Here is a 17,263-nt window from a genome sequence, read left to right as displayed (position 1 = left end):
TTTTTGAGATCGTTTTACGAGCGTCGCGCGCTAAGCATGACGCGAGATCCGCGTCGTGCGTGGCCATTAGTTTTGAGACATCTTATTGCCGCTATATAACGCGCGCAGGATAATATGCGTTATTGCAATAATAAATGACTCGTTAACGTGCAAGCACGTCCGTGGCATCACGTTGAATTAATATTCCGTGAACAGAATGAGAAAAAAAAAAAAAATCAACACGTGTTTGAAACGAAAGTAACGGGTAAGACATTTAATACGCACACACACACGCGTCAAAATGTTAACCGGCGGTACGGTTCTTATATAAAGAAAACCAACCCCCCCGTGTATTCTTTTGCAACGCACTTCTTTCCCGAAGTTTTTTTCAAACCGCTCTTGTTTTCGTTCGAGAAGAAGAGTAAAAGCCGAAAGAAAAGCTATGGAATGGACGTTCACAATCACAGTTCCCACAATTGTACATTACTGTTTTTGCTTTATGTAATTACTCTAGTAATATTTTATTACACAAAAAGTCACATCACATAGCTAGGAAAGAGAGTGCAACTCGTCCAACTGGATCGTATCCTAGAGCAATAATAATAATAATAATAATAATAATCATCGCGCACTGACCTGATAAACATTTCCTCTCGCTTCGGCATCTCTTCTTTTCTCGCCGCTGGCAGTGACGGTGGAGGAAAAGGACGAAAGTGGCAGCAGAGCTCAATCAACCGCGGAAGAATCACTATTCTTTCTGTTACCCTTTTCTTTCTTTCTTTCTTTCTCGCTCTCGCTCTCTCTCTCTCTCTCTCTCTCATTCATTCATCCACTCACTCTCTGAAGAGGGACAACGGGAAGCGGGATGGCTCATCGGACGTTCGCTATCATTCTGTGTCTTCGACTAGACTGCACACTGGCACCGGAGAACCCGTTCCTCTCCCTCTTCTTTTTCTTTCAGCTCTCCGCGAACCGGCGCAGGAACACCCGAAGGCAGCCCTCGATTTTTATCGTACCAAAACGGTCACCGTGCCGCGCCATTATGAAGACCGGTGTGTGTATCACGGTGTTCACTTACAGTATGCGCGCGTAAGAAACGCATTTTCCTTGCTAACTTGGCTCGGCTAACTACGAGCTGGTCGGCGGGCTGGATCGACTGCTTGGCTCTTTCAACCGAGATGTGGTCTTGGTGCACCGCGGGACAGACTATAAGGTGGAGACAGATCGAGTGATCAGAAACAGCGCGCAATCACCGTGAGGGTGGGAGATTTTCTTTCAGCGTACGCACAACCACCGCTCCGTCGGTTCCCACCAATCGTGCTCGCCGCACAACGCACCACAATGGAGCTAGTCGACTCCCAAGGAAACTGCACCACAGACATGTTAAGGACATGTCATCAATTGCATATCCTCTATTGATTGAAACAAGATAATCTGTACCTACACACGACGCGGTGTTTTTTTTATTTTTTTAAATTTTTTATACTGTTATTTACTCATGTATTAAACGTTATTTGCAACGCTACGTAATGCTATGGTAATCGATATATTTATCATTATTATTACCGGGGTTGAGAACTGCTTCTTTTTTCTTCTTCTTCTTCTTCTTCTTCTTCTTCTTCTTTCAGCGGCGTGTTCTGATCTTCCTTTTTAGAAACAACGACCTTTTTCTTCCGTCTACGGTGCTCCTTATGTCTCCTCTCTTCTTTTACTTCTTCTCCTTGCCGGGCGAGTCTGGCTCCTGAGATCGTCATTCTGCAGGTTCGCATCATCAGTTTTTATTTTGCGACGATACCATGCTATTTTTATCCCACACAGTTCTCTCCTCTTCTTCCTCTTTTTCCTCACCTTCGTCCTTCTCCGGTTTGTCCTCACACAAAGACTACCTGCGACTATATGAGTATATTATTATACGGGACTCGAGTCCAAGGAACCCAGAAAACAGGATAAAATGATGGAAAAGTTCAAAGAACTCGAAAGTTTGAAATCTTTTTAAAAAAGATTTGAAAAATATGACGTTACAAAATAAATAAAAATAAATACAGAGACGCGCGCGTGTGTGTGTGTGTGTTTATATGATATACACTTATGGAATTACAACTGAGTTTTCTCTGCTTATTTCGGCGTGTCTTTCCGCGATTTTTGCGGCAGAATTCGCGAAAGGGTATTCCCCGCTTTTCTCGTCACCTTTTCCCTTTTTCTTTTTTTTTTTTTTTTTCTTTCTGTTTTTACAGCGGTGACGGCGCGGCGTATTACCTTTCACTACACCTTCACAACCTTCCACGGCTGCGTGATTATTAGCATAATGTTTTTCATCGTGCGTATACGCTTTTCACGAGTAGTGTGGCTTTCATGACGTGGCGACGGCAGAGCCGCGACCGGCCGCGCGCGTGCAAGACTAAGCAAAGCACTAACTCGAGAACTGGTTTCGCCGCAGACTTCTCGAGACTACCGCGAACAAAGAAGCCAATATTGTTTGTCGGCGATTTTATTAAAAAAAAAAAAAAAAAAAAAAAAAAAAAAAAAAAAAAAAAAAAAAATCAAAGCCCTTCCCCTTCTGCGTTCGCGAAAAAGAAAATGTCAGCGAACGTCCTCAACGTTTAGAAAATATTATTCCCGCAATATATTAAGAAATTGCTCTGCATCTCTTCAAAAGAAAAGCGCGACATTGCACTGTACTGTAAAAAAAAAAAAATGCTGGCCTGCAAATAAACAATTGTTCCAACGCACGAGAGAAAACAGAGAATTCGAAACATTCTGGGAATGCGGAGCGCACAAAGCGAGAAATTTAAAGGTCGGGAAGATCGAGACCTTGATCGAATAGATCACTCGCCGCAATTGAAACGAGAATCCCAAAAGGTACAATGCAACACGCTCACAGAGTGTAATCCACTCTGTTCGTGTGTGTTTGTGTGTGTTCGCTGGTGGTGGAAACCACAGTAATATTTATAGTTATTACCGGCAGTAATGATTGGAAGTAATCGCGTGGCGTCAATATTAGCCCGGTCCGGTCAGGAATAGCTCCGCTCGCTGAGAATCTCGTCTGACCACCTCTCGCGGCTTGAGAAGATCTCGGCCGGCATCTAAATTAGGGTGAACGTGCCGTTGCGGAGACACACGCGCGTATTTATATTACGATTTTTCAGTTATGACCGGTCGTATCGTTAATCGACGCACGTTTTGTTGCACAGGAGGTTGTGTAACGTTGCGGCAAATGAGAAAAACAATCGGAGGTCAAAAACACAGGATATAAACGAGATCGCGCGGGAAGATTCGCGGATTAAAAAAAAAAAAAAAAAGAAAAGAAACAAAAAAAATTTGTAGCACAGAATTGTTGAAATTGGCAAAAATTATTACGCGCGGATATTAGAAACTTTTTTTTGCTAAGAATATATCGATTTTTCTTTCGTTCTGTCGTTTGCTGTGATATAGAAAACAAGTGAAAATAAAAAAGTTATTTATAAAAGCGGAATAGCTTTTGTTTCATTATGCAAACGTACATAGTTAGCGATGACGACTTTGACAGCAAGAACACCATTTGTTTTCCGTATAATGATGAGTGTTACTTTTGTGTAAATTAGTACGCGCGTCTTGACGACACAACTGATATGTATATATATTTATATAAATTTCCGTTGCAAATCGGTGACAGTTCTACAAAAAAAATCGCTAGGAAAAAAACCACACATATGATTAGGTAATTACAATATTGTGGAAAAGTTCTGACATATGGATTTCTCGTTTCTATATCTGTATATAAATTATGTTGCGTATCTTCATAATGGATAACTATATAGTCGTGATAATAATTGAATTATGGTATATTCGATACGCGCAACTTCAACGAGCCAACCCAAAAGAAAAATGACGCGAATTTGAAGTGAATAAACAAATACAGGCGATAACAGGTTTTCAAACCGAAATTACGCAACGCTCGATTGATTCATACCTGTTTTCCTATGAATATTGTTGACGTTTGCTCCTACGAGGACTAAAAGTTTTACGATCTCACTCACATGTACATATATCTACTTCGTCATTTCAGCGAGATCATGTTGCTCAACTCGATCCCGCCAAGACCAAAGTGAGCCGCTACCCGTTTTCTCTTCCAATTAGCTTCGTTATAATTTGACACTAAAGAAAAGCAAAGAGAGACTTTTTGTAAAATAAATGAGTTTTCCCGCAAAACAATCTTCTAATTATTAGTAAACACGCGAAACACGATCTAAATCTTTCATCAAACTTTTTTTCTAAAATACTGCAGGGGGCGTGAACGGACTTTCCACGTGAAGTTGCGCTAATGATACTCTAAACAATAACGGGTATTATTTCACGCAATTTCAAACGGGAAGCGTTCCCCATAGTCGCGACAATTCTCACTGTTGATACTTCCGACACCTGTTTGATCGGTATTTACACAGCACACATCCTCCGTTGCCACACGCGTTATTTACAATATTAAAAGTCGATAAACTCAATCAAAACTTTGGAACAAATTGCCCAAAACAAAATATAATTTTAATTAAAAAATCTCAGACGCTTCTGGGAGCAAGAAAGCAAAAACATGATTTTCCAGAACAGTTATATTTGCGATATTTTGATATTTACACAGAAGTTTGTTCAACGAAAATAGATTAAATCTCACTCTCCGACGTGTATAGATATATTTCTATTCATTTGTACAAAAAAAAAAAAAACATGAAGTGTATATTCCAGTTAGAAAAATAAATGAAACTTTTTATTCAATTCTTAGTCTTTCGCAGATTATACAATTATTTGTATAATTATGTATATTTGTTGCATCACATACAGTACATATCATTCAATGCAAGATTTTATAATTTTTCACATTATAGTATTTTGGTGGTTTTGTGTGTGTGTGTGTGTATACATATGATATATATGTGTTGTTAAAGCTATTACATTAACCATTACATCAGTAACATCATTTATATCGACACATTTCGCGAGCGATATCATCAACAACGAAACAAATCTTCAAAAATCCTGGTGTAAAATAACAAATTTGAATTAGTTAATAAAACTTTATCTTTCATTGCTGATGACATCAACAACTTACGCTGAACACATTTTTTATATAGTATATATATATCTCCACGACTGAAGCACTTTTAATCATGAATGTACTCATTGTATCATTAAAAATACTTTTCGAGAGATACACAGATCATTATACTATGAGTTTAGTAAGAAAAAACCAGAATTGTGTTAATAAAAAGGAATATATGTGTGTAAAAATATAAAATTATACTTTTTTCCGCACATATATATTGATTTGAATATATATTTGATTTTAATTTCTCTTGGCGATATTTAAACAGTTGTAGATATAAGTGTGTGTATATATATATATATATTTTTTATTGTTTTGTTAAATAAATTAGCGGTAATTTTGTTTTTATATGGCATATAAATAACATATTGGAAGACGCTTGTTGTTAACGGAAAAATATACATATGACAAACTAGAGGAAAATCGTTAAATCTACTTCAACAAGTGAAGTCGGTGTCATATAAAATGGAGTTAAGTTAATCTAAACTTATTGTTCTCATTTTTGTTTACATACACAATTGTACAATGCATAAATAGTTTCTATGGTGTATATATATGTGATATAAATTATTCTCCTTTTCGAAGAGAATAAACAAACGTTACATATAAAGCACTGCATCTCTGTCAGAATTAGTGAAGATGTACACACTATTAATATACATCAAAATAATATTGTTAATGATTAATACAGAATTAATTGCGTTTAAAAATGTTATTGGCCCCATTCTGATTTCAACAACATGACAGCACAATGACACAAATCACAAATTCTCTTTTGCAAACATGACCAAACGGTATTTGTTCAGTTTGCATTTGATAATTCGTTCATTTGGTGGTGCCGCATTGTGTTTTGATACGCAATATATGTAGGCAGTTTTTTTGTAAAACGTTTAAAAAAATAGTTCATCTATTGGTCGTTCACTTTTGTTGTGCGTAATATTTATACAAAAGATCCCGTATAAAAAAATTCAATAATCGCGCAAACAAATTTTTCATTAGTGTAAAACTGTTCTCGTAGTAGAACGTACCATAGAAGGACCACAACTCTTGTTCATTTCGAACTTACTCTGTTTTAATTGCAATTAAAACTCACCATCAAAGTTACAAGCCGATTAACACGACGCGATCTGCAGAATAAACAAGTTTCGTTGTTATAGCATGCAACATTTCTTTTTATCCTTCTTGTAATTTGGTTTCAGCGGCGGCCGTTCCGACAACTGGAACTTTCTGACAATTCGCACCAATTCGTGAAAAGCCTGATCGACGTTCATCCGGTGTTTAGCGCTGCACTCGATGTACGGAATCTTTAACTGACGTGCCATGTTTTGCGCTTCATCCACCGTGACCTGAAGTCAAAATGTAAAATGGTCGAAAAAATTCGCTCGCAAAGAGTTGGAAAATTATTCTCTAGTAGTTTTTTTTTTTTTTTTTTTAAACAAGAGAAATATTTATATAAACTGGCGACGATGCTCACGAGTCTTTGCTGATCCAAATCCGCTTTGTTCCCGACCATCAGCATAGGAAACTCGTCTCGATCCTTCACCCGAAGTATCTGCTTGTGAAACTTCGTAATTTCGTCGAAGGACATGTGATCAGTGACGGAAAATACTAACAGAAATCCTTCGCCGCTTCTCATGTACTGTTCGCGCATTGCACTAAATTCTTCCTGTCCAGCCGTGTCCAGTACTGAGACAATGTCAGATTAAACTATGTGTGACATTTTGATGGAAAATAAAACAGAGATAAAGGAAAATTATTTTATGTACTCACTATCGAGCTTAGCCGGAACATCGTCGATGACACACTGCTTCGTGTACGAGTCTTCGATCGTTGGATCATAATCGGTCACGAAGTAACTCTAAAAAAAAAGATATAAATTTTATATTCTCTATCTTTACAATAAAAAACAACATCAAATAGTAATTATTAACTAATTACTTCTCGTAAACGAACTTTTGTCATGAAAATATTTACAGAACGTATCTTGGGGCGAAGTTAAAATATGCTTTTCGCTGTAATCCTCGCGCCTGTTTGTTAATCGCACGTACATAGCAGCCAAAAAAAAATTAAAGTTATAAATAGAATTCCGCGTAGAATAGATGTTTTCCTACGAAAGATTATTTCTTCGTTCTTGTCTTCTTCCGATTGTTTCTCTTTCCGCGTTTGCAACATGTGTGATATTTTTTTTAAATAAAAAAAAAATATCTCTTTACAAAAGGATATTCCTTTCCTGCGAAAATTTGTATTCCCGAATGTCGTGTGCGATCGCACCGCGGCGCGGCAGTACCGATCGTTGACAATCGCGCGCTCCGTCGTTACCCATTAAGCAAACGAGTACGCGACGAGACGCACGTACGCACGCACACGCGTACGTTACACCACCGTATCGCTCGTGATCTCACACCGTCCGCACGCGACTCGCGTCATTCGCGGTTTTGTCGGATCCGACGTTTCGCGCGGTGCTGCCGCGTATGACCATATATGACAATCGCGTCCGCGCTGACATAACACACTCTCATCGCGAGCGTCCGTATGCAAAGCAAAGCGCTATCTCGTCGTTACACAAGCGCGATATCTCGCTTCGAGACCTCCGTAATAATTACGCCTCCGTCCGGCGATATTGCGGCGAAGGTTTCGATAAAAAAAAAAAAAAAATACGTCGATGTCACAAGCGTGTCGAGCGGTAATCAAGTTTAAGGGGAGGCGAGAGAGATCACGAGACAATAACGTGAACAACAGCGTCGACGTGTGAGACACTTTCGTCGAACGCAAAGATCATCGTTTGTTTGAGATTGCAAAAGAAAAAAAAAACAAAAAAAAACACGCCGCCTACGCGATGGAAAAATCCGACTGTCGCGAACGAGCTCTCACTGTCGTGCGTCAAATTTGTATTTACTTTTTTACACGCGTCACAAGCAAGCACACGGGACACAAAACACACACAAACAAACTCTCGACTCACCTGAATGAATTGTATCGTGATCGCCGATTTTCCGACACCGCCCCCACCCACGACGACGAGCTTGTAAGTTTGCGCGTAGCTCTGTCTGTCAGTGGCTTTCGACATCTTTTTTTTTTTTTTTTTGTTTTTTTTCGGTCTCTGCGTGCGCGATCAAAGACTCATCTCTCTCTTTCTCTCTGTCCGTGTGTGGGAACGCGCGGGACTGACGGCAAACTGATAACAAAAACGGGAGAAACCCGCCGCTCTCGTCGTCGTCACTCGTATTACGTATGCGCGCCGTGTAGGCCCTCACGGACGTTTCTTCCTCGCCCGAAGTTGCCGACGCTGAGGCGAGCCGAGACTCGCGGCGGCGGCGGCGGCGGCAGCTCGCGCGACGACGCTCTCGGTCACTTTTTATGGACGGGATTCAAAGGCGAGCGAGTACGGCCGCGGACAGTTTCGCGGGACGGTCGTAGCGCGGCGCTGAGAATTTTACGACGATCTCCCTCGCGACGAAATTGAATGAGATTTTGAGGCGAACCCAAGTTTTTCTCCGAATGGCACCTCTCCTTCTCTCTCCTCCTCTCCCCGTAACGATAACACAATACTTATGTAAGCTATTACATTGTCGCAATGTAACCGGAATGTAACAGGTACACGTTCCATGTATGCAACGTGCATGTGTCAGTTGTGATTTTCTCATTCGATTTACGAACACGTGTTGTTCGCTACACACACGCTAAACATCTCGAATCGCTTTCCAATCGATCTCGATATTGATGTGGATTTTCTTTCTTCTCCCATTGTAAAGTTGCAGATGTGGGATCTTCTTGATGTATAAATTGTAAAATGATGTACAAAAGAACAATTGACTCACAATTAAAAGCGCTAAAGATATTTGAATCTTTTATCCAAGTTGGCGTTATTAAAATTGTGGAAAAAAATCCGACATTATACACACTTGCGATCACAGATTTTTATTTATTTATATATATATATATATATATATATCTTATTATACCTTTTCTTTTTTTTAATAGACATTTATAATAAATTATATATTTAATATATTTTTTACATTAAAATGGTACATCGAATCAACCGTATTCGCTTTTCAACCGCACGATAGATCCTTTTTTTTTTGTTTTTTTTTAAGTACAAAATTGAGACATTCTTAGATCCGTAGGCGAATGCGCTGAGAAGTCTTCTGAAGAATCCGTCGATGAAAAAATGAATCAGCGTAAATTAGTACGTTGTTCGAAATCATTAACACACGTGAAAGCTAATCGTCGCGCAGTAAGACAAATTCTATGTACACACGTTTTTTTTTTTTTTTAAGTATAAAACAAAATCGATATAATCTGCGTGTTCAATGTATCAATGTCTAGTGTTAATTAATTTAAAAAAACTTAGCTTATAGTCATTACACACGCTATTACACACATGTAGAAAGTTCCAAATTTTTGGCAAGAGTAGGCACAAAAATTTCGTCCCTTGTGAAGCTTCAAGTTTATTTTCCTGAGCAAAAATATCGGAGACAGATCACAAACGTTTTTTTTTGTTTCATTAAAAACGAATGCATGAGTTTGATTCGCGAGAAGTGCGTTCTGTGATAATCTTCTGACCCAACACACTTTTTCTTTTATTGTAACAAATACTTGTAAAAAAAAAAAAAAAGGAATTATAAAATTTCAGCAACGCAACTGTACACGCGCACTTTCCTCCGACTCTAGAACACGTTCGGATTTCTGTATACGGTTGTTTTCACAAGCAAAAGAGAACAAATGAAATGGTATAAAAAAAAATATTGGAATCTCTTAAATTTTTTATACAGAAAAAATTTTTGGAAACAAAAAGACTACATGTAGATACTTGATGTACGTAATAAAATGCGTGAGAGACACGAAGTCGACGAAAACTTTGAAATTAAGAAATGGATTATCACAAGAAAAAAAACAGAGATTAGATATAATAAAACAGAGTTCAGTGTTTTATATTACATTATCGTATAAACAGAGTTCGGCTTGCCACTTTCACAAAGCTTGCTTACAAATGTAACAAATAGCTCTTGTACAAAAAACTGATCAACTTATAAACACGTATTCACACACTCTGTTTAATTAGACATATGCTTTCTTACTTTTTTTTTTCTTTTTTTCTTCTTTTTTTTTTTTTTTAAATAACAATATCCGATTTGTAAGTCTCCCTATATTGCGCATACAATTGAAACATTCTCCATAAGCAACAAGTAGATCTTCAGGCGATTCCGATTTTTAATCCTAGGAAAGAGACTCAGCGAAATTCCCGTGGGATGACGAGGAAACGGAAGAGATAACACAATTAAACAAATTTATCGTTTTTTTTCGGCTACAAAGCAGATAGATATAGATTCAACAAATGTATTGAACGCAAATCTACAGAACAATCATTATCATGCGTCTCGATTCATTTGGACTAGATGTCTTAACAATTAATTAAATTTAAACAAGGATATATATCGTCGATAAGGGAGACAAGCCAGACACACACACGTATTGTTTTCGTTTTTTCTTTTTTTTTTTTGTTCGGAATTTATTTTATTCACTTCAGCTTTGCGACTTCTTGAACACACCCTGCGTAATAATAATTTGTTTAAAAATCGATAATATCTCGGCAAAACTCTCTTTCTTTTTTTTTTTTTTTGGTTTTGATATATTGCATCTAGACTGAAACAATTGTGCACCGCGATTGTCACGCGATTTTTGGTCGTATAAATAACAAATTGGTATCTTTTTTATTTCTTTTTGGTATTATTCCCATCCGCCGCAAATCATGTGTTACACAATAATAAATGAAAGAAAACATTTAAGTAGAAAATCTCTATGACGTTTAGACAAAAATATCCTTTTGTTCAATTAAGGCACCGGTGTACCTAACTTATTGATAGCTTCGAAAAAATTCGCGTTCGCTCTCTACATTTGCGCGACAGAGTCCCTGTACAGTCTTGTGAAATACCTCCTGATCAACAAAAAGACTTTATTATTATTATTATTTTTATTATAAGTTTGCGGCAATTCCTAAAAATCTTATCTACGCATTCGTCTAGTGCGTATCATTCATACATTTGTCCACAAGTTTTTAAGATTAATATTCGCATTTGCTATTTTTTCTCTCTCTCTCTCTCTCTCTCACTTTCACTTTTCTTCTTGATAAAATTTAGAATCAATCGCACGATATGTGATAAAAAAAAAAAAAAAAAAAAAAAGTTCTCTTCGCGCATGGGACGCGCGCGTCTACTTCGCGATCATCGTCAACTTTTTCTCTCGAAACAAAAGCATCGCATATATTCAATACTCGAGAGAGGAATTGCCGTGCGTTTTTTGTTGAACACTCGAAAATGAGAAGCCGAACACCGTGGAGAGACAGCTGTTTCAATGTCGTGTAAAAATAATGCAGCGCCTGTGTCATATCTCGCGGTACATCAACACACGCTAGTTTTTTTTTTTTTTTTCTTTCTTTCTTCGTATCTACATTTTTTTCACAAGTAACAAACTCAACCGCCGCGTGCAACAAATTCAATTCACGCGAGCGTTTTCTTTTTTTTTTCGTTCTACTTCCGCGATGTTTGTAATTCAACTGATTCATTTCTCGTATAGTGGCCACTTGATTGATTTTTTTTGTTTCTTTTTATCGTTAACTTAACGAGACGATGGACACAAATGACAATGACGAGATGATAACGACGACGATAATAACGACGGTGAGAGTATAATAATAACAATAGTTTTACGTGAATAATAGTGAGAATAAGAGGGGAAAAGGGGAAATAGAGAAGCGGGAATAATAATCGACATAATATTACTAATACGCAACAATAATTAATAAAAATATTATTATATTAATTACAATTAATATAATAATAATATATACATGTATGAGGGAGAAGGGGAAAGTAACGATATCGATAACGACTGATGACAATAGATAGACACGGATGATGGCCACGCACTCGCACGTGTGTATGATTAGTGAAATACAAACTGTAATGATAACAGGAATGATGATGACGATGATGATAATGATGATGATAGTGGATAATGACATAGATGATGATGACGATGATGATGATGATAATGATGATAATGATGAGACAAAGACAATGCGATGCGTTTTGGCGTTGAACAAAATGAAAGAGCAATCAGGAAACGCAACAAAAATTCCCTCAATTTTTAATAAATCTAATTAACCGATCCGATGCCGATTGGGACTCAGTTCTTTTTAATACCTAAAGAGTTTTTTTCACAAAGAATTTTCTTTTTCAAAAGGGAAGAGATAATTAAAATAAGATAATAAAATCACTAATCGATAATAACATAAGGCATTATGTGGAGGATATCGCCCTGGTAACTGGGCCTGGCTAACATCTGATGCCACTCACGAAATTCCATATCGTCAGCAGTTTGTTGGTTGTTATGCACACTTTTTACAACGTCCGACGACAATCCAAACGACACACGGTCCTCCTCGCTTCTGGCATTCGATGATCGCTTGTCATCACTGTCGGAACATGCGACAAGCCTAGGCTGCCAGTTCCCGTTAAGTCCTTCCACGCACTGTGTGTGTAACCTCTCGAGATCCTCGACGGTGACTTCCCGGGGTGGTGGCGTCGGACACGCGGCATAGTTCTGCGCCGCCTCGTCCTCGCCCCAGTCTATCGAGCTGGGATCCAAAGGTGGTAACTTCGCAAGTATCTCCTCGACCGTGAGATCTCGACGCGAAGGTGATCGACACGTCGACGACTCGCCGGTATCTGTCTGAGAGCGGTTGCTCTCGCGCAGCCTGTCCTCGCAAGACTCGGGTGAGGGTTCTCGACAGTTTTCCCTCGATCGAGATGTCTTGCCACTGCCGGACGACTCGGACGAGATCTTGTGAAGATTCTGAGAATTCTGATTTGAGCAGGACAAATACTTGGACACCTGATCACTGCTACTGCCCCGCAGAACGTCCTCCATTCGGGGTGGTTCCGCGACGCTTTGACTAGGTAGAGTACTCTCATCGCCGATGGTAATACAATCAGCAGTACTGCCACGAGACTGAAGATCGGCCAGTAGCTCCTGCGTGGTCTTCAGTTTTGGATTTCTCGAGATACTGGCCAGTTTCTCTTTGACACTATCCTCAAGCAACGACGATCGCTTTGGTAACTTGCTACCTTTCTTGCGGCCGCGTTTTTTTGGGCCAGTGTCTTCGTCCATGGCCTCGTGGGAGTTTTCCGCGAAACGATCGGAAGAGATTCGTTCTTTCAATGTAGGGCTAGGCACTTGCAAATTTAAATTACCGCTTATGTTCTCGCCGTTGAGCCGCTGCCTTTTGACGAGGCTGCCGTCCTCCGTCGTCAACTCGACTGCGTACAGTGACCGATAGTGATCCTTGCTGATCTCTTCTTTTCGTAACCTCTTATTGGAACTGTGTGTACGTGGCACCGCCTCTGTTGTGTGATTCTGACTCGAGGAACTGAGCACCGGAGATGCGTTCCTCGAGGAGGAACTTATTTTGTGGTTATTGGTCGATATAATTGACTGCTTGCTGTTCGAAGATGCATTAGGAGATCGCGAATGGTCGCTGTGCAAGGATAGCGCCGGGCTGAGTACCTGTAGTCACACATTCGTATATAAATTAAGCAAACAGTACATCATCAAGTGTGATCATAAGTTTTTAATAAAGAGGATCTTGTTACTGGCAAAATGCCATTAATCAAAATTCCTGCTAAGCATTTTAAAAGTGTAATTTGTTTACTTGATAGTACTTAAACTTTCTTTGCATGTTTTTTTTTTGTTTCTTGTATAATATTTTATCTTGAGTGTGACTCTCAAACAAATTTGTTTTTTTTTCTGTTATCTCTATAATAATGGAAAGTTATTCTGTTTACAAAATAGAAAATCTTTTTTCTTAGAACCAATACTTACTCTGAGAGGTATGGGATCTTTTAAGGACAGAGGACTGTGAGGATTCAGTCCACGTAGTGCTGGACTTTGTGGCTTTAAATTTCTCAGGGCCATTTCTTTCGCCCCGTTGAGAGCCGGTGGTGCAGTATCAGCCACGGTGGGCTGTGGCGTAGAATGGACTGATGGTAAAACCATGTCTCGCCAGCGGCGTACCAAATCCTTCGCACGCTTGGCCAGGGCTTCATTTCTCGTCTTTCGACGAAGCTCATTAATGTGTTTTCCGAGTCTTGTGGACTATAAGATCAAAGATACGTTGTAATGCATCACCAGACTTTTCAATACCACAGCTATTATAAATTTCTGTAATTATTGTTATATCAAAATAAATAAAGCAAAAACACTTGGATTTCTCCTGCTTCTTTCATGACGTATTTATTATTTCTCTGACTGTAAAGTTATATTTGTATATTTAAGTATTATTTAAGTTTGTTTTATTATATAACGTACATAACAAATAAATTATTGTGACAATAAATTGTGACAAAAATTGTTACCTCCAATAATTCTTTAGTGATTGTCGTCCTTTCCAGTGCCGAGATAACTTCCAGAACGACTCGCATGTCGCGAACCTAGAACAAGCACATATAACCATATTTTTTGTGCACACTCTCTGATTGTGTATCAACAAATTTAGAAAAACTCTGACAGATGAAATGTCTTGGCGGCAAAAGTTTTATTTTTCTCGCGCTTACTTTGATAATAAAATTATTTATCGTGCGCAGAATAATAATAATAACATTAAATATGTATGAAACAGACGTTACATTTTCAGTTGTAAAACGCTGCGTATAACCACAAGAGGTCTTCCTTAAAACAACGGGCAATATGTTTATCTATATATATATATATACATATGTAATTTTGTTTTAGCTTTTTGTAAGTTAATTATTTTTTAATGTTGCTTTATTAACTGATCGGTACTTCAAAGATCCCGAAATTGGTCGCGAGTTTTTAAGTGAGTCATCCTACGTGTGATTTTTATCTTCTAAAACCAATACACATAGATTCATTGTGCATAATTATAAGTATCTTACATTGGCAGAAAAACAATTGAAATTTCTAATTAAAAGTTGCGTCATTATTGCCAAACGACATCGAATCTGAGATGAGAGACAAATCGAGAGAAATATATATGTATATATGTGTATGTATGTGTACGTGTGTAAGTGCGTACGTGTGCGCATATATATGTACACATGTATATGTGCGTATGTGTGAAAAGGTCTTCGGAAAAGTTTTTGTAGAAAAAAACGTTAAGATAGTTAAAACGGACTTTGCGTGCTTAGAGCAGGTAGTCCGCGACCCACGTGATTCCACCGAAATGCAAAATCCGGTCGACGAAACGAAAGACTTGGACAACATGGCTGTCTTCATCCGGGAAATCCGAAGAGATTACCGTCTGGTAGAAATTTCTACGTCACAGCTTGATATGATCGAAGCGGAACGAGAAAAAAATTGCTCGCTTCGTTTCGGAAAACAAAAATTATGCAAATTCTGTAAAGCGGAATTTAAAACGGAAGCTCATCGAGAGAGGGACAATAATCGGCCGCTTGCGCGAAACGATCGACATGATCTCGGCGCAATAATACCCGATCGCGAAAGTTGCGATTTCGTCACGCGAACGAGGAAAAACCGATACGGCGAGTAAAGCGCGGGAGGCGAGCGACGATCGCATTGTGACAGACCGGAACGCGCGATTTTTTGATTGAGGTTATGTAGCCAGGTAGCCGAGAACGCGCCCGCATGTACGTCCGACCAGACTAGTTCGTCCTTTTCTCGCTTCGCGGGTTCTCTCGCTCGCTCCCGCTGCACGTATACACTCATACGTTAGCGGAGTGCGCGCGAGCAAGTGTGCGACGAGAGCGGAGAGCGAGGGGAAAGATCCTCGTCTCACACGTACATGCGGGAAGCGGTGTCACAAGGCACCGCATCGACGGCCGCGAACCGCGAACCGTCGCGGCGGCGGCGGCGGCGGCAGCAGCGGCACTTATACACACGCGGGCCGCGCCACGCTACTACACACATACCAATACAACATAACGGGCACACTCGCGCACGTCACTGGTACAGCAACACGGCGCACGGGGGATCGAGAGTGGCCCGATAGCCGTTTGCGCGTACGGACACGGAGACGGCGCGGTGTATCTTGCCGCGACACACCACACTCCGCCTTACTTACATTGTATTCCTTGTCAAGGGATTTCAACAATTTTTCCGTAAGCTCGCTGCAATGTTTCTGCATCAGGGTATCGCGCATGTATGTTCCCACAATGGGGGATATATTATATTAGGTTAAACGGAGAAAAAGAGTCCAGGCTCCACGCGTACACCGAGAGTGTCGCGAATGCGCGAGAGACACGAGGAGACTCGCAATGGCGACTAACGAACTGTAAGCTCTACCGTCGTTCTCATGCCCTCCCTGCCTCCCGAGTGCCTCCTAGTCGCGGCCCATGCATCGTCCCTACCCCCACCGCTGCCACGCTCGGCCCTCACTAGCGACCCCTACTCAGCCGCCGAAGATTGCCGAGCGCTTACGAACCATCGTTCCGTCTCACTCCCGACCGTTAGACTTCCTTCCCCCCTCATCCCGTTCCGTACCGCGCGACTCGGCCATCTCACGCCATTGGCGCACTTTCGGTCGTATTCGCGTCAGTTCGCATTCGGTGCGCACGACTCGCTCGGCGCTGCTTGACGCGATGAAACGGACGCGACGTCACGCGCAAAAGATGGGCAGGGAGTGTGTGTTATTGTGTGTGTGTGTGTGTGTGTGTGTGTGTGCGCTCGCGCGCGCGCGCGCTCACACGTGCGCGTGTATGTGTGGCATATCGCAGCGGAGAGACGCTTCGAATAAATTGCACCGAGAGATCTTTGTCGAGTTCACTGTCACGTTGTATATTTAGCTCGAAATGCAACTGTTCCCCCAAAACTTACATGAGATACGATCCGCGTCCGATGAGTAGCGATAATTTGCTATCAATTGGATCGCATCTTGCCCAAATCGCTCCCAAACGCAGCGTGTGTAAGAGAGAGTTAATCATATTCGATTTTCGATTAGCAATTTTCGTCTACACATCTCGAGGGACAAAAGGACTTGACGACCGATATCGCGTTAAATACCACGTTTGCTCGCCTGACATTACACAATTCCGATTTCAATGCTCACACGCCGATGAACTGATCAATACCTTTACCTACCTACCACCTCGATTTCGTCAACATGTTACACCTGTAAAAAGAGTGTGCTTTAAGATACATATTGTCATGATTTTCAGAAGAAGGGAAACGAAA

The 17,263-nt window shown here is 40.1% G+C and overlaps 3 protein-coding genes across 10 annotated transcripts in view; all 3 read right to left on the bottom strand.

Annotated features, from left to right (window-relative positions):
• The window catches only part of LOC109854795, a 10,873-nt gene extending 6,899 nt beyond the window's left edge, over nucleotides 1-3,974 (bottom strand). The window contains exons 1-3 of one of the 4 annotated variants that reach the window (XM_020428254.1): nucleotides 2,236-2,319; nucleotides 1,546-1,871; nucleotides 616-1,346 (exon numbers count right to left, since the gene is read on the bottom strand). In XM_020428254.1, the coding sequence (XP_020283843.1) occupies nucleotides 616-800 (185 nt within the window). In that variant the 5' untranslated portion in view covers nucleotides 801-1,346; nucleotides 1,546-1,871; nucleotides 2,236-2,319. Of the gene's footprint in view, nucleotides 1-615; nucleotides 1,872-2,235; nucleotides 2,320-3,928 lie in introns of those variants that run through there. The other 3 variants (XM_020428253.1, XM_020428252.1, XM_020428255.1) reach the window with 3 other exon arrangements.
• Nucleotides 3,975-6,106: 2,132 nt separating this feature from the next.
• On the bottom strand, nucleotides 6,107-8,359 carry LOC109854796 (ras-like protein 2). 3 transcript variants are annotated; one of them, XM_020428257.1, is made up of 4 exons: nucleotides 8,016-8,359; nucleotides 6,824-6,911; nucleotides 6,528-6,739; nucleotides 6,107-6,399 (listed from the first exon to the last, which is right to left on the bottom strand). In XM_020428257.1, exons 1-4 carry the CDS (start codon nucleotides 8,118-8,120, stop codon nucleotides 6,205-6,207), a joined length of 600 nt encoding a protein of 199 aa, XP_020283846.1. In that variant the 5' UTR covers nucleotides 8,121-8,359; the 3' UTR covers nucleotides 6,107-6,204. The 3 variants fall into 3 exon arrangements, with proteins under 3 accessions (XP_020283846.1, XP_020283847.1, XP_020283848.1); XM_020428258.1 differs by lacking the exon at nucleotides 8,016-8,359 and adding an exon at nucleotides 6,992-7,271; XM_020428259.1 differs by lacking the exon at nucleotides 8,016-8,359 and adding an exon at nucleotides 7,007-7,267.
• Nucleotides 8,360-10,153: 1,794 nt separating this feature from the next.
• On the bottom strand, nucleotides 10,154-16,386 carry LOC109854827 (mediator of RNA polymerase II transcription subunit 26). Of its 3 annotated transcripts, none has more exons than XM_020428320.1 (4): nucleotides 16,155-16,386; nucleotides 14,470-14,544; nucleotides 13,937-14,209; nucleotides 10,154-13,621 (listed from the first exon to the last, which is right to left on the bottom strand). In XM_020428320.1, exons 1-4 carry the CDS (start codon nucleotides 16,230-16,232, stop codon nucleotides 12,332-12,334), a joined length of 1,716 nt encoding a protein of 571 aa, XP_020283909.1. In that variant the 5' UTR covers nucleotides 16,233-16,386; the 3' UTR covers nucleotides 10,154-12,331. The 3 variants fall into 3 exon arrangements, with proteins under 3 accessions (XP_020283909.1, XP_020283910.1, XP_020283911.1); XM_020428321.1 differs by lacking the exon at nucleotides 16,155-16,386 and adding an exon at nucleotides 15,249-15,890; XM_020428322.1 differs by lacking the exon at nucleotides 16,155-16,386 and adding an exon at nucleotides 14,740-15,239.
• Between the last annotated feature and the right edge of the window lie 877 nt (nucleotides 16,387-17,263).

This window comes from Pseudomyrmex gracilis, unplaced genomic scaffold (assembly GCF_002006095.1).
Source record: "Pseudomyrmex gracilis isolate BER0280 unplaced genomic scaffold, ASM200609v1 scaffold_74, whole genome shotgun sequence".
NCBI classification, from domain to species: domain Eukaryota; kingdom Metazoa; phylum Arthropoda; class Insecta; order Hymenoptera; family Formicidae; genus Pseudomyrmex; species Pseudomyrmex gracilis.
The sequence above is the reverse complement of the archived record's forward strand: the minus strand, read 5'-3'. Positions and strand labels throughout refer to the sequence as shown.

What these genes read in the sequence shown, in the direction of transcription:
- LOC109854827 (XM_020428320.1), bottom strand. Translation starts at nt 16,232, where the DNA reads ATGCGCGATACCCTGATGCAGAAACATTGCAGCGAGCTTACGGAAAAA. An exon ending in TCACTAAAGAATTATTGGAG is followed by an intron (nt 14,210 to 14,469) that starts GTAACAATTTTT and finishes TTGATCTTATAG; the next exon opens with TCCACAAGACTCGGAAAACA. An exon ending in AAGATCCCATACCTCTCAGA is followed by an intron (nt 13,622 to 13,936) that starts GTAAGTATTGGT and finishes GTGTGACTACAG; the next exon opens with GTACTCAGCCCGGCGCTATC.
- LOC109854796 (XM_020428257.1), bottom strand. Translation starts at nt 8,120, where the DNA reads ATGTCGAAAGCCACTGACAGACAGAGCTACGCGCAAACTTACAAGCTC. An exon ending in TCACGATACAATTCATTCAG is followed by an intron (nt 6,912 to 8,015) that starts GTGAGTCGAGAG and finishes CTTTTTTTTTAG; the next exon opens with AGTTACTTCGTGACCGATTA. An exon ending in TGTTCCGGCTAAGCTCGATA is followed by an intron (nt 6,740 to 6,823) that starts GTGAGTACATAA and finishes ACATTGTCTCAG; the next exon opens with TACTGGACACGGCTGGACAG.